The sequence below is a fragment of the Mirounga leonina genome, unplaced genomic scaffold (genome assembly GCF_011800145.1).
Source record: "Mirounga leonina isolate KUSES-001 unplaced genomic scaffold, KU_Mleo_1.0 Mir_114, whole genome shotgun sequence".
In the NCBI taxonomy this organism is placed as follows: Eukaryota; Metazoa; Chordata; class Mammalia; order Carnivora; family Phocidae; genus Mirounga; species Mirounga leonina.
Window position 1 is genome coordinate 42,795,790 of NW_023270265.1, and position 13,913 is coordinate 42,809,702.

Sequence of the window (13,913 nt, forward strand, 5' to 3'; positions counted from 1 at the left end):
GGGGAGGGGTATCTATTTCATCTTGGGTGGGTGTGGATAACATGTGATTGTGGTAGGCAGAATAATGGCCCCCCCGCCCCCCGGAAAGATGGCCACATCCTAATCCCCAGAAACTGTGAATATGTTACATGACAAAGGGGGAATTTAAGTAGAAGATAGAATTAAAGTTGATAATCAACGGACCTTAAAACCGGGAGATTTTCCAGGTGGGTCCAATATAATCGTAAGGGCACTTAATGCGGAAAAGTGAGACAGAACTAGTAGTCAGTGATGAGAAAAGAACTCGAAGGGGGCCATAAGCCAAGAAACATTGGCAGACTCTAGAAGCTGGAAAACGACAAGGAAAAAGATTCTCCTCTAGAGCCTCCAGAAAGGAATGTGGTCCTGTTGACAACTTGATTTAACCCAGTAAGACCACATCATTCTGGCCTCCAGAACTGTAAAATAATAACTTTGTTGTTTTAGCCACTAAATTTGTGGTGATTTGTTACAGTAAAAAAAAGGAAACAAATACAGTGGTTTTTTTTTTTTTTGAGGAATTACTCCATTAACTTGTTGAGCTTATGTCCATAGAGCTATCTTGTATTATCCTTTCCATGTCCATACAGTCTATGGTGTTATTTCCTCTTTCATTCCTGGTACTAGTAATTTGTGTCCTCCTTTTTTTTTTTTTTCTTTTCCTTTGCTAGTCTAGCTATAAACTTATGAATTCTATTGATCTTTTTGTGGAAAAAAAAATACAGCTTTGGGTTTCACTGATTTTTTTTTCTTCTGTTTTCAATTTCATTCATTTCTTTTTTTTTTTTTTTTTAAAGATTTTATTTATTTGACAGAGAGACAGCAAGAGAGGGAACACTAGCAGGGGGAGTGGGAGAGGGAGAAGGCGGCTTACTGCAGAGCAGGGAGCCTGATGCGGGGCTCGATCCCAGGACCCTGGGATCATGACCTGAGCCAAAGGCAGACGCTTAACGACTGAGCCACCCAGGCACCCCTCAATTTCGTTCATTTCTGACCTATCTGTAGTAGTTCCTTCTATTTGACTTGGGTTTATTTTGGTCATTTCTAGTTTTAAGGTAGAAGCTTAAATTATTGACTTGAGATCTTTTCTTCTAATAAGTGCACTTAATGCACATCTTTGGCTGAATCCCAGAAATTTTGATATGCTGTGTTATTTTTAGTTTGAAATATTTTAAAATTCCCTTTGAGACTTGACCCATGGATTGTTTAGAAATATTTCCACAAGTTTCAATTTTCTTGTCATCTGTTACTGATTTCTAATCTAACTTCATTATGGTCAGAGAACATACCTGATGATTTCAACTCTTTAAGATCTGTTAATATTGGGGCGCCTGGGTGGCTCAGTCGTTAAGCGTCTGCCTTCGGCTCAGGCCATGATCTCAGGTCCTGGGATCAAGCCCCGCATCAGGCTCCCTGCTCCATGGGAAGCCTGCTTCTCCCTCTCCCACTCCCCTTGCTTGTGTTCCCTCTTTCTCTGTGTCTCTCTCTGTCAAATAAATAAATAAAATCTTAAAAAAAAAATGTTAATTTTTTTTTATGATCCAGGATGTGGTTTATCTTGGTGAATGTTCCATGCACACTTGAAAAAAACATAATATTCTGCTGATGTTGGTGGAGCATTCTACAAATGGCAATTAGATATAGTTGGTTGATGGTGTTGTGCAGTTTTTCTATATCCTTGCTTATTTTCTGTTCACTAGTTCTGTAGACTACTAAAAGAGAAGTGGTAAAATCTCCAATACAGATTTTTCTACTTCTCTTTTCAGTTCTATTAGTTTTTACTTCATGCATTCTAAAGTTCTGCTGTTAGGTGCATTTACACTTACGTCTTCTTAGCAAACTGTTTTTATCATTGTGTGATGTATCTCTTGTTCTCTTCTCACACAACCTTTCTTAAAAATATTTTTAAATTTAAGGGGCGCCTGGGTGGCTCAGTTAAGCATTTGACTCTTGGTTTCTGCTCAGGTTGTGATCTCAGGGTCCTGGGATCAATCCCTGTGTCAGGCTCCACACTCAGTGTGGTGTCTGCTTGAGATTCTCTCTCCCACGGCCCTTCCCACTCGTGCTCTCACTCTCTAAAATAAATAAATCTTTTAAAGTATGTATTTTTTAATTTAAAATGAAGAATCCACTAAAGAGGAAGACCCGAGGTCCAAGAAACAAAATTAACTCATGAATGCAATGGAAAAAAAAAAAATCCAAGTGTAACAATTAAACAACAAACCTAAAAAGCAACTGGCAGAAATTAGAGGAATAATTCAGAGGGCAAGTTGAAGAACATCCACAAAGAAAGCATAGTTCTCAGTAAATAAATAGTATGAATGAAATGTTGGAAGAACTTGGTGAAAATGCCAAATTTCTGTTCAATAAGAAAAAGAAATGCAATAATACAAATATAAGTTTTAACACAGTACTGCTCAAGAAAATACATAATGTATCTGACAGCACTGCCTCAAAATACATAAAGCAACAACTTTCAGAACTAAAGAGAAAAACTAAACAGAAATCACAATTAGAGACTTTTAACACAGCCCTCTCAGAAACATGTATCAAGTATAAAACACAAAAGTAAGTATACAGCAGGTATGAAGACAATAAGCTCTCCAATATAAATATAAATATTCAGGGTACCACTTTAGTACATGTGACATTCACAAAAAGTTCTATGTACTATAGAGGAAACCTCAGTAGATGCCAGGTGTATATTCTCTGTCCAAAATGTGCCAAGAACTCATGACAAAAGGAAAGCTTAACATATAAGCACGCTTATGTCTACAATGATTATTATTTATTTATTTGAAAGAGCGTGCGCACAGAGGAAACAGCAGACTCCCTGCTAAGAAGGGAGCTCTATGCCAGACTCGATCCCAGGACCCTGAGACCTTGACCCGGAGCCAAAGGCAGACGCTTAGCCAACTAAGCCACCCAGGCACCCCCTACAATGATTTTTTTTAAAACAAAGAAGCCCATACTAATGAATAATCCTGAGAGAGGAATTTGTAGGGGCAATCGAAGAATTAAAAACAAGTAAAAAACCAGAAGCTTCCCACTAAGATAGGAACAAAGCAAGGATGTCCTTCTCACCACTCCTTTTCAACACTTCTAGAAGTCATAACTAATGCAATAAGACAAAAAAAGGAAATAAAAGGTATACTGACAGAGAAGGAAAAAATAAAAGTGTCTGTTTACAGATGACATGTTTCTATGTACAAAACCCAAAAGGAATCCACAAAAAAACCCTCATGGAACTAGTAGGCGATTATAGCAAGATTGCAAAATGCAAGGTTAATATACACAAGTCAATCATATTCCTACATGCTATCAATGAACAAGTGCAATTTGAAATTAAAAACACAATACCATTCACGTTAGCATCGCCCAAATGGAAATTCTTATGTATAAATCTAACAAAATATGTACAAGATCTGTATGAGGAAAACTATAAAACTCTGATGAAAGAAATTAAAGAACCACATAAATGGGGAAATACTCCACATTCATGGATAGAAAGACTCAATATTGTCAAGATGTCAGTTCGTCCCAACAAAGACTCAGTTAAGTGCATTTGTTTGGACAGTAAATCTTAAATGGTCCAGAACAGTCCAAACTTGCTTAGGGGCAGTTAGTATCCCCCAACCCTGTGTGGCAATCTAGAGTCCCACAGGCAACAGATTTTAAATAACACAGTGATTATAAAGATGAAGGAACAAAACTTGAATATTCAATTCTGTGTTCTGTGAGGTAACTTGGGAGTGTTTAGTTGTGTTTAATATATAAAACAGTGTGAAATGAGAGGTATAAGTGCAAATTTTAGCTCATACGTGAAATATTTCACTGAATTTGAATAACAGATTTAATACTGAAATGTATTCTTCTCAGTTATTTGCTTTGTAACTAAAGAATGAATCAAGAAAATACATAAACACCAGTGGCACAATTTGGTAACTGCCTAACATGTCTTTTGCAGTTGTTTGTTCTATTAGAATTCACTTATTATCAGACAATTGTTTCTTTTTAGTACTGCAAGAACTTGGGAAGTTATTTTTATTCAAAGAATTCATTATACAATTAAAACAAAAATCTTCAAATCTCCTGTGTGGTACCCACTAACATGAAACATTATCAACACAGTGGAACTGAACAAAAAAATATTCAAAAATGGGGGAACAGTGGGACAGAAGAGGTGATAGAAGCAATGTCCAGAACTATTTTGAAATATAGAATACCGTAAGAATTGTATATGGCTTCATTTAATGATTTTTACTGAAAATAATTCTGTAGTAAAAAGGGAGGTATTTAAAAAAAATGATCCAGGGAGCCAAAAACCCAGGGTATGGTCCTGATTAAACAGTTGGGCTCTAGAGTCTGTAATCTGAACTGTTCTCTATTATCAAAAGAACTAAAAGCACTACAGATTCAGTGCAATCTCTACCAAAATGCTGTCTTTTTTTTGCAGAAATGGGCGATCTGATTCTAAATTTATATGGAAATGCAAGGGGCTCTGAAGAGCCAAAACCACATCAAAAAGGAACAAAGTTGAAGGGCTCACATTTCCTGATCTAAAAACTTACTGAAAAGCTACAGTAATCAAGACAACATGGTACTGGTATAAGGATGAACGCCTAGACCAACAGAATGGAATTGAGAGTTCAGAAATAAAGCTACACATCTATGGTCCAGTGATTTTTTGACAAAGGTGTCAAAACCATTCACTGAGGGGAGAATAGTCTTTTCAACAAATAATGCAAGAGCTTCCAGGTTGATGACTGCATCCACTGCTGGGAGGTAGCTAACATACCCCAGTTCCCTGGAGATAGAAGCATGAGGTACCATTCCAGATCTCACCCTATGTCCCTCTTCATCTGGCTGTTCATCTGTATACTTTGTAATATCCTTTTTAATAAACTGGCAAGTGTAAAAAATAAACCAAAACCAAATGATACTGGGACAACTATCCACATGCAAAAGAATGAATTTGGATCCCTACCTCATAGCTTATACAAAAATTAATTCAAAATGAATCAAAGAGCTCAAGCTACAAAACTCTTAGAACACAAGTATAAATTTTTATGACCTGGCATTAGACAATGGGTTCTTAAATATGGCAATCAAAGGGAAAAGAGATAAAGTGGATAAATCAGACTTTGTCAAAATTAAAAACTTATACAAGTAAATGTTATGAAAGTTTTTCTGTTGTTTTCTGTCCTTTACATAAATTAGGGTATTATGCACAAAAAATTAAAAAACTTACATAGACACTACCAAGAAAGTGAAGACAATCCAAAACGCAGTAAAAAATATTTGCAAATTTTATCTGACAAGTCTTGTATGCAGAATATACAAAGAACTTAATAAAGACAAAAACCCAATTAAAAATTTTGCAAAGGATTTGAATACACATTTCTCCAAAAAAGATATACAAATGGCCAACATGCATATTAAAAGATTCATTAGTCATTAGGGAAATGCAAATCAAGGAGTTACCACTTCACACCCACTAGGACGCCTATAACAAATAAAACAACAGAAAATAAGAAGCGTTAGACAGATATAAGAAACTGAAAACCTCACAAATTACTGGTGAAAAATTAAAATGGTGCAGCCCTTTGGACAACAGTTTGGCAGTCAAAGAATTAAACATAAAATTACCATATGACCCAGGAAGCCCATTCCTAGGTATACTACCAAGAGAATTGAAAACGTACATTCACACAAAAATTTGCACACGGATGTTTACAGCAGCACTATTCACAATAACCAAAAAGTGGAAACAACCAAGGGCCAATCCATGAATGAATGGATAAACAAACTGTGGTATATCCATGCAATGGAATATTATTTTCAATCAAAGAAAGGAATAAAGTACTGATATATGCTACTACATGGTTGGGCCTTGAAAATATTATGCTAAGTGAAAAGCCAGACATAGAAGTCCACAGTATTATTCCATTTACGTGAATGTCCAGAATAGGTAAATCATAAACAGAAGTAGACTAATTGCCAGAGAATGGAGGAGGGAGTAATTGGGAGTAATTGGCTAACTGGCACAGGATTTCTTTTTGGGGTGATGAAAATGATAGTGAATTGTACATTTCTAAATGGTTAATTCCATGTTATGTGAGTTATATCTCAATAATAACATCTGTAAAAATAAAGGCACAAAGGGGCACCTGGGTGGCCCAGTCGGGTAAGCATCCAAGTCTTGGTTTTGGCTTGGTCGTGGTATCAGGGCCCTGAGACCAAACCCTGCATCAGGCTCTGCACTCAGCTCAGAGTCTGCTTAAGATTCTCTCCCTCTGGGGCGACTGGGTGGCTCAGTCGGTTAAGCGTCTGTCTTCGGCTCAGGTCATGATCCCAGGGTCCTGGGATCGAGCCCCACATCGGGCTCCCTCCTCTGTGGGGAAGCCTGCTTCTCCCTCTCCTACTCCCCCTGCTTGTGTTCCCACTCTCGCTGTGTCTCTCTCTGTTGAATAAATAGAATCTTAAAAAAAAAAAAAGATTCTCTCCCTCTGCCCTTCCCACTTGTGCTCGCACTCTCTCTAAAACAAATATCTTAAAAATAAATAAATAAAGGCACTAAAAGCAGAAACAAAAGTGGTTACCTCTGTGGGGAAAGAGCATTCTTTTACTCATTATTTAATACCACTGTGCTATTTTTTATAACCATGTGCAAGTTATTATTTAATAACCTAAAAATTCATATATACATATTTATACATTTTGCCACAGGTGCCCAATCCATTCTTCTCAGAGAACTTGCCCCACTGTTGAGGTGTGGGCCTCAATAGTCAGGACTGTCCTACATAACTCTGTGCACTGGCCATAGCTGTTGGTGCATGAGTGGACTCCTGACTCCATGCTGGGGCAATCAGATTCTCTAGCCCTATCATCTGGGATTAAGATAAAGATGCTACCTGGTGTGGAACTGAGAACAAGGGAATTTGGGAGTTGTGGAGTAGAGATAATTAAATTCATGTACAGAGATGAATGTGGCCTAATGGAAAAAACTGACAAGAGTTGCTTAGATTCTTGCTATCTTTCCAGTTCCTGATTCGTCTCTTGGGATGTCAAGACACACTCCCTATCTTTGGGTTATACAGCCTTATAACAAATACCTTTTTTCAGTGGCCTACCAAGATCAGGATGATAGGAGAGATCTAAGGTGGGTATAAACAAAAGGTGACAAATTGTCTAGAATCATGGTGACAATAAAAAAGCAGACTGACTTTTAGTCAATTTTATTACTGCTTTAAATTCTCTAAAATACTAGTGATCAAGGGGCACCTGGGTGGCGAAGTCGGTTGGGCATCTGACTCATTGTTTCGGCTCAGGTCGTGATCTTAGGTCCTGGGATTGAGTCCCATGCCTCTGTGCTCAGTGCTGAGTCGGCCTGGGACTCTCTCTGTTTCTCTCTCAAATAAATAAACCTTTAATAAATAAATAAATAAAATGCTAGTGATCAAATACTCCCTACCCTCCTCCACACACCACTGCCTTTTGCATGAGCTAGTCTAGTTGTTAGAACCAAAGTACCTTGACTATAACCAATAATAATGATCTTGACCCAACCAACAATCTAAAGAGAAAATAGTGAAAGAAATCAGAGTCGATACGCGTTCCTTTTCCAAAATTAACAAGTTATTAATTCAAGTAAAGAAAATTTATTTTAAATATTAAATGATTAAGAGAAAAAAGCATACAGAACTTTTTTTTTTTTTTTAAAGATTCCTGCCTTTGTTTAAAGGAAGTGATTTGATGTGGATCACTAAATGAACATCACTGTAGGGACTAAGCACTATGCACATAACAGAGACTGACAAGGATATGTTGAACTAAAGTATTTTAAATCATAATTTAAGCCTTTGGATCTCAACATCCTGTACATAAAATTTTTTAGAAACTCCAAGGGAAATATTAAAGATATTCTATGAAGGCTTACAGGAAAAAATTTACATATGAACAATTGTAATATGGCAAATACAAAATCAAAATACAGATTGATTCACAAAGATGAATTATGACCCTTGTAGTTATGACCGGCCACTCACCGAATTTCAAAGTTTCCTACCTGAATGATAAGAATGAATTAGGCCTTGCATGTGAAAATAAGTCATACCTGGTAGGATCATGAATCCTCTGAAATCACTGAGGTCCACCAGGACTGTCCTAAGTCTGAGACTTGGGCGCCTGGGTGGCTCAGTTGGTTAAGCGACTGCCTTCGGCTCAGGTCATGATCCTGGAGTCCCGGGATCGAGTCCCGCATCGGGCTCCCTGCTCAGCAGGGAGTCTGCCTCTCCCTCTGACCCTCCTCGCTCTCATGCTCTGTCTCTCATTCTCTCTCTCGCAAATAAATAAAATCTTAAAAAAAAAAAAAAAAAAAACTAAGTCTGAGACTTGTGGTCACAGTAACCAGCCCAATTCACACCATTTCTGATTAATCAGTCTTTTCACTGCCTCTATTCGGCACATATTCACTGAGCATTTTTAATGTACAAGGTGTATTCCAGGCAATGAGGATATACTGGTGAATAAATCAGATACAGGCCCTGAATTCCCTGAGTAAAAAATACAACAAAAGGAACCCAGAAAACAAGTTCTTTCAGTAACTTGCTTTGTATTATGTGAAAATTATTAAAGGGAAACCTCACTGAAGTGGACCTGGAGGAGGCGCCTGGGTGGCTCAGTTGGTTAAGCATCTGCCTTTGACTCAGGTCATAATCTGGGGGTCCTGGGATGGAGTCCCGCATTGGGCGGGGGGGCCGGGGGGGGGTCCCTGCTCAGCGCGGAGTCTGCTTCTCCCTCTGCCCCTCCTACTGCTCACACATGTGCAAGTGCTAATAAATAAATAAAATATTTAAAAATAAATTAAGATGGGGCGCCTGGGTGGCTCAGTTGGTTGAGCGACTGCCTTCGGCTCAGGTCATGATCCTGGAGTCCCTGGATCGAGTCCCGTATGGGGCTGCCTGCTCAGCAGGGAGTCTGCTTCTCCCTCTGACCCTCCCCCCTCTCATGTGCTCTCTCTCTCTCAAATAAATAAATAAATAAAATCTAAAAAAAATAAAAATAAAAATAAAAACAAATTAAGAAAAAAAGGGATGCCTTGGTGGCTCAGTCATTAAGCATCTGCCTTCAGCTCAGGTTCCTGGGATGGAGTCCTACATTGGGCTCCTTGCTCAGCGGGGAGCCTGCTTCTCCCTCTGCCTGCCGCTCCCCCTGCTTGTGCTTGCTCTCTCTCTCTGGCAAATAAAATTTTTTTAAAAAGTAATTAATTAAGAAAAATAAATAAAGTGGACCTGGGATGCTACAAGGGGAGGCTTAAAAGGGGAGCTGTACCACCCAATGACAATTACAAGAAGAACTATCAATTACAGACCCCTAACAAGAAGAAGCTTCAACAGGAAAGAATCAATTACAGGCCCCAACAAGGTGAGATGTACATTGCATCTCCTACAAGAAGTCTACTATCCCTACAACTCATCCACTGAGAAACCAGCATCACCCTCAACCCCTGCTTTTCTCCAATGGGCTTTCCTTCAAAAATAATCCATCCCAACTTCTTCTCTGTAAAATAAAGTTCCTCTCCTTTGCGGGACTTGTCTATGGTTTGCCATAGCTTGCATGTCCCAAATTGCAATTTCTCTGCTATTTCCCAATAAACCCATTTTTACTGGTAAAGTAACTGGCAGTTTTATTTTTAAGGTTAACACATGTGTCCTTTCCAGGACACAGGATCCTGTAGTGATTGAAGCAGCGAGTAACTAACTTACGTTCCCGAAAGAAAAGTAAGACTTAGCCAGGAAAGTACAAGTGGAACGAGAGAGAAGGAGGGGACCAGGCAAAGGAAACAGCTGATGCAGAAAGGCCTAGAGGCAAGGTTCAAAATCAAAGAACTGAAAGAGGGTTCAACAGGAGAGGGAATGCAATGATGAGGTCTGAGAGCTAGGTAGGGGTGGAGCCAAGAAAGGCCCCATAAACCACAAGAGCCGTTTCTCTATCTGGGTGAAAAATCAATTTAAAGCAATTTACTACAAAACCGAAGAAAGTCTACAAGTTTAACACTGGACTTACATCTCACAGAAACATACCTGCAATGCTGTTATTATAAAGGCTTTCAACATATTCATGGTGATAAAAAGAACAGTAAAAATATGTACTTCAGAACAGCTTCTACCAAAAAAAAAAAAAAATCATTGACTACAAAGCAGTGTTATTTTCTTCTCTGTAACACAATCTATATGGGAAAAGAAGACATCCTGTGGGGAAACACATCAACAAGGCCCAGGTGCCCACAATTTACAAAATTTACAAAATATCATAAAGCCAGCATTTTATACCCAAACATACCCTTTCTGTACTATAAAGAGATGTGCCCCTTAGGATCATACACTCAGGACACAAAATCTGACAAATACTTTCAAAACTACATCAAATATAAAATCATCTCGTATCCTTCAAGACTAAGGTATGGGGTATTTCTCATAAATATATTTTCTAAATATCCGTAACTGGAACTTTGCCCTTAAGCACCAAAACTTTTTACTTTTGACGATTTTCCCTAAAAAGTACCTATGCATCTACACCCACCAACTGTGCAGTTTAATCTTCACGCCACATTCTGGGGCCATTATTTTAGACATCAACTATGGGCTCCAGTATCCTTTGTAAACATCAATTACTAGGATTTAGTGGAGGTAAATGCGCCCCTTCCTCAAAGCACCCTATGGATATAGTAGTGGGGTTTTTTTTGCCTTTTTAAAAATATACACACACATAGTTTTAGATTTCTTCTTTATCAGGTTGTCAATGTTCGCGGACTACAATCCGGATGCCTACCCACGCCTTCTTCTAATTTGCTGCTTCTAGTTTCGGCCTGGGAAACCAGAAAACTAAACTAGTTCAAATTACAGGGAAAATGAATAGAGTCGCTGAGTCCCTCCTACAAGAAATACATGGAGTTTACGCCACTGATTTTGGCTGCTGGAGACTATTTAGCTTCTCATTAGCCGATCCCACCAATATCCCACGGTGTTTTCAAATGAGCCAAGGCCACTCCTACAACGCTGTTACCTCCAGGTGCTACAACCTAAGTGATTCCCGGTTTGCCTCCACCACTCCTAAGTGCAAAAAGAAGGGGGGGGGGGCGAAATGACCAGTGAACCACACGCAAGCCTAAATTTGCCCTCATGGAAAGTACCATTTACAAATAAACTGCACTACCATTTACTGAGCTCGCCTGCAGCATTCTCAGCTCTTCTACGTAGCAGCTCGTTTGGGTAGTTCCGCGTTTCTTGCTAGCTCTGACACGAGCGGAGACGTCTACCAGGCAGGTTTTAAAGTCATCCTAAGAGAAGAATTAAGCTCTTATACCCAATCTTATCTCAAAGAGAGAGGATGTGTGTAATACAGTCGTGCGAGCCAACTTCTGCTCCGAGCGAGCACTCCCCCGACACACCGGAAGTTTTGAAATATCCTGCAGGCTCCCCGTAGGCAGAGTGCTCCTCCTCGCCCCGTCTCAGCGGGTCCCCGAAGGTTCAAGGACCCCTCCGCGAACGGCCGCACGGGGGGCGCGGGCCCCCGGCGCGCCGCGGAGGGGAGCGAGGCCGGCAATCACGGCCGACCGCCGGCTCCGCGCCGCGTCACCTTGGCCGCTCGCGAACCGCGAATCGCGAACCGGGCAGGTGGCAGGCACCTGCGGCCGGCGGGGGAAGCCGCGGCCCGGGCCCGGGCCCGGGCACCCGCACCGGGGTGCCTCAGCGCCGCCCGCGCAGGCCCGGCCGACCGCGAGAGCCTTCGGGGGAGCCCCGCGTGGGGCCGCGCGGCGGGGCCGGGCCCCGGGCTCGACAAACTCGGCGGCCCGCCCCCGGCGCCGCCACTCACCGAAGAAGCCTTGCACGATCCCGAGCGGGTGGCTGAGCCAATCCTCCCCGCAGGGCATCTCGCCGACGGGCCAGGGCCAGCGCGGCCCGGCGTCCCGCGCCGCGGCTCCTCCTCGGGGGCTCGGCCGCTGGTCGCCCGCGCCCTCCCACGCACGGCGAGCCTCAGGGCGCGGGCCGCCCGGCCTCCCCACGCCGCAGGGAACGGCGGCTGTGGCGGCGACAGCCGAGGAGCAGCTGGCCACGGGCAGGCGGCGCGTGCGGGCCCCCAGCCTCCACTTCGCACAATGGCGGGAAATAGGCGCCGCCGACCGCGCTGCCTGCGACCTGGGTGGAGCTCGCGCGGGGAGGGGCGGCGGGAGCGCGCGGCGCGGCCCCGCGGGCGGGAGGAGGGGCGGGTAGGCTCGCGCGGGGGCGGGGCGGGGCGGGGCGGGGCCGCGACGCGGCGGCGGGCCGGCCGCCATCTTGGAGATGGGCAAAAGGAAGGGCATACGGGGCTTCGGGGAGACGGGCGTCGTGGCCGAGGGTGGCGTGTTGCAGTTTATCACGCTGTGCAAGTGTGAAGGAGGAAACTGCCGATGTCCGGTTTATTAATTCGTGGTAGGAGGCCTTGCCCAGGTCCGAGACCGCAGCATCCTGAAAGCTTAAGCCCAAGGAGAACTTGTGGTCGTATCTGGGCAAAATTAGTGGATGAAACAGCCCTTGGAGTCCACCCACGTCCTCTTGGTGCTGGTTTTTGTTTTTGTCTTTGTTTTTGGTTGCTCCTTTCTCTGGAGCCCTGCCTGAAACCCATGCGGTGACTTTCCCTCAGCTGCATAAAGTCTTATCCCACTGAAGGAGGTATGCATTTAGATAAGGGGCACTGTGAAAAGCCCCAAACGCCCTTTGCTGTCATCTCCAGCACTCGGTTAGAGGGACCAGTTCCTAATTGAGAGGCAAGCTCATACCTGAAAACATACCTGGTCTGCCTCTGCCTAGAAGCTGGAAACAGCCAGATTGCTTTGGCGGGTTCCTGCAGAAGGTGTGTACAGGTTTACCTTAGAGATACTGCTCCTTTGTGCCGCAGCACTGCAATAAAGCGAAAATCATAATAAAGTGAATCAAATGAATTTTTTGGTGTCCCAATACACGCAAAGATTATGTGTATGCTATACTGTAGTCTATTAAGCATGCAGTAGCATTATGTCTAAAAGAAGATACTTTAATTTTAAAATATTGCTTAAAAGGTGCTGTCCTCAGGGGGCGCCTGGGTGGCTCTGTCAGTTAAGCATCCTCTTGCTTTCAGCTCACGCCTTGATCTCAGGGTCATTAGATGGAGTTCCACATCCGGCTGAGCACGCAGTGGAAAGTGGGCTTGAGATTCTCTCCCTCTCCCTCTGCTCCTCCCCTCCCCAAATAAATAAATCTTAAAAAAAAAAAAAAAAAAGATGCTGTAATCCGAACTTTCAGCAAGTCATAATCACCCATCAGGGATCATCATAACAAATATAGTAATAACGAAAATGTTTGAAATGCCACGAGAATTACAAAACCTGTCACAGAGATACCCAGTGAGCAAATACTTTTGGAAAAACAGCATCAATGGACTTGCTCCGAATGGTGTTGCCACAAACTTTCAATTTGTAAAAAAAAAAAAAAGCCGTATCCGTGAAGTACAATAAAGCATAGTAAAACAATGGAGATACCCTCAGAATGAAGGTGGTGGCATCACACACAAAAGATCAAATCTAGGGGTAACCTTTTAGCGAGGAAATTTGGAAAATATCCAAGTTCAGCAATGAAATAGCATGTTTCTCTTAGGCCTGGAATGTACCTGAGAAAACTGCAGTATCAGCAGCTGTAAACAGAGCTTGTTAACAGAAGGATGATCTGAATGGAGCCTGGAAAGTGGGGAGTCCAAGAACAAGAACTGAATTCAAATCTCAAGCCCTATTTAGGACAAAGGGAGCTCATTTGTACTTCTCATTGTGAACTAATTAATTGGCATACTGGATTATACATCTGGCTCTGTGAGTTTGGGTG

The 13,913-nt window shown here is 42.1% G+C and overlaps 1 protein-coding gene across 2 annotated transcripts in view; it reads right to left on the reverse strand.

Annotated features, from left to right (window-relative positions):
• Positions 1–12,193, reverse strand: part of MCMBP (minichromosome maintenance complex binding protein) — a 46,534-nt gene extending 34,341 nt beyond the window's left edge. For both annotated transcript variants that reach the window (XM_035030329.1, XM_035030325.1), the window contains exon 1: positions 11,896–12,193. In XM_035030329.1, the coding sequence (XP_034886220.1) occupies positions 11,896–11,953 (58 nt within the window). In that variant the 5' untranslated portion in view covers positions 11,954–12,193. The remainder of the gene's footprint in view (positions 1–11,895) is intronic.
• Between the last annotated feature and the right edge of the window lie 1,720 nt (positions 12,194–13,913).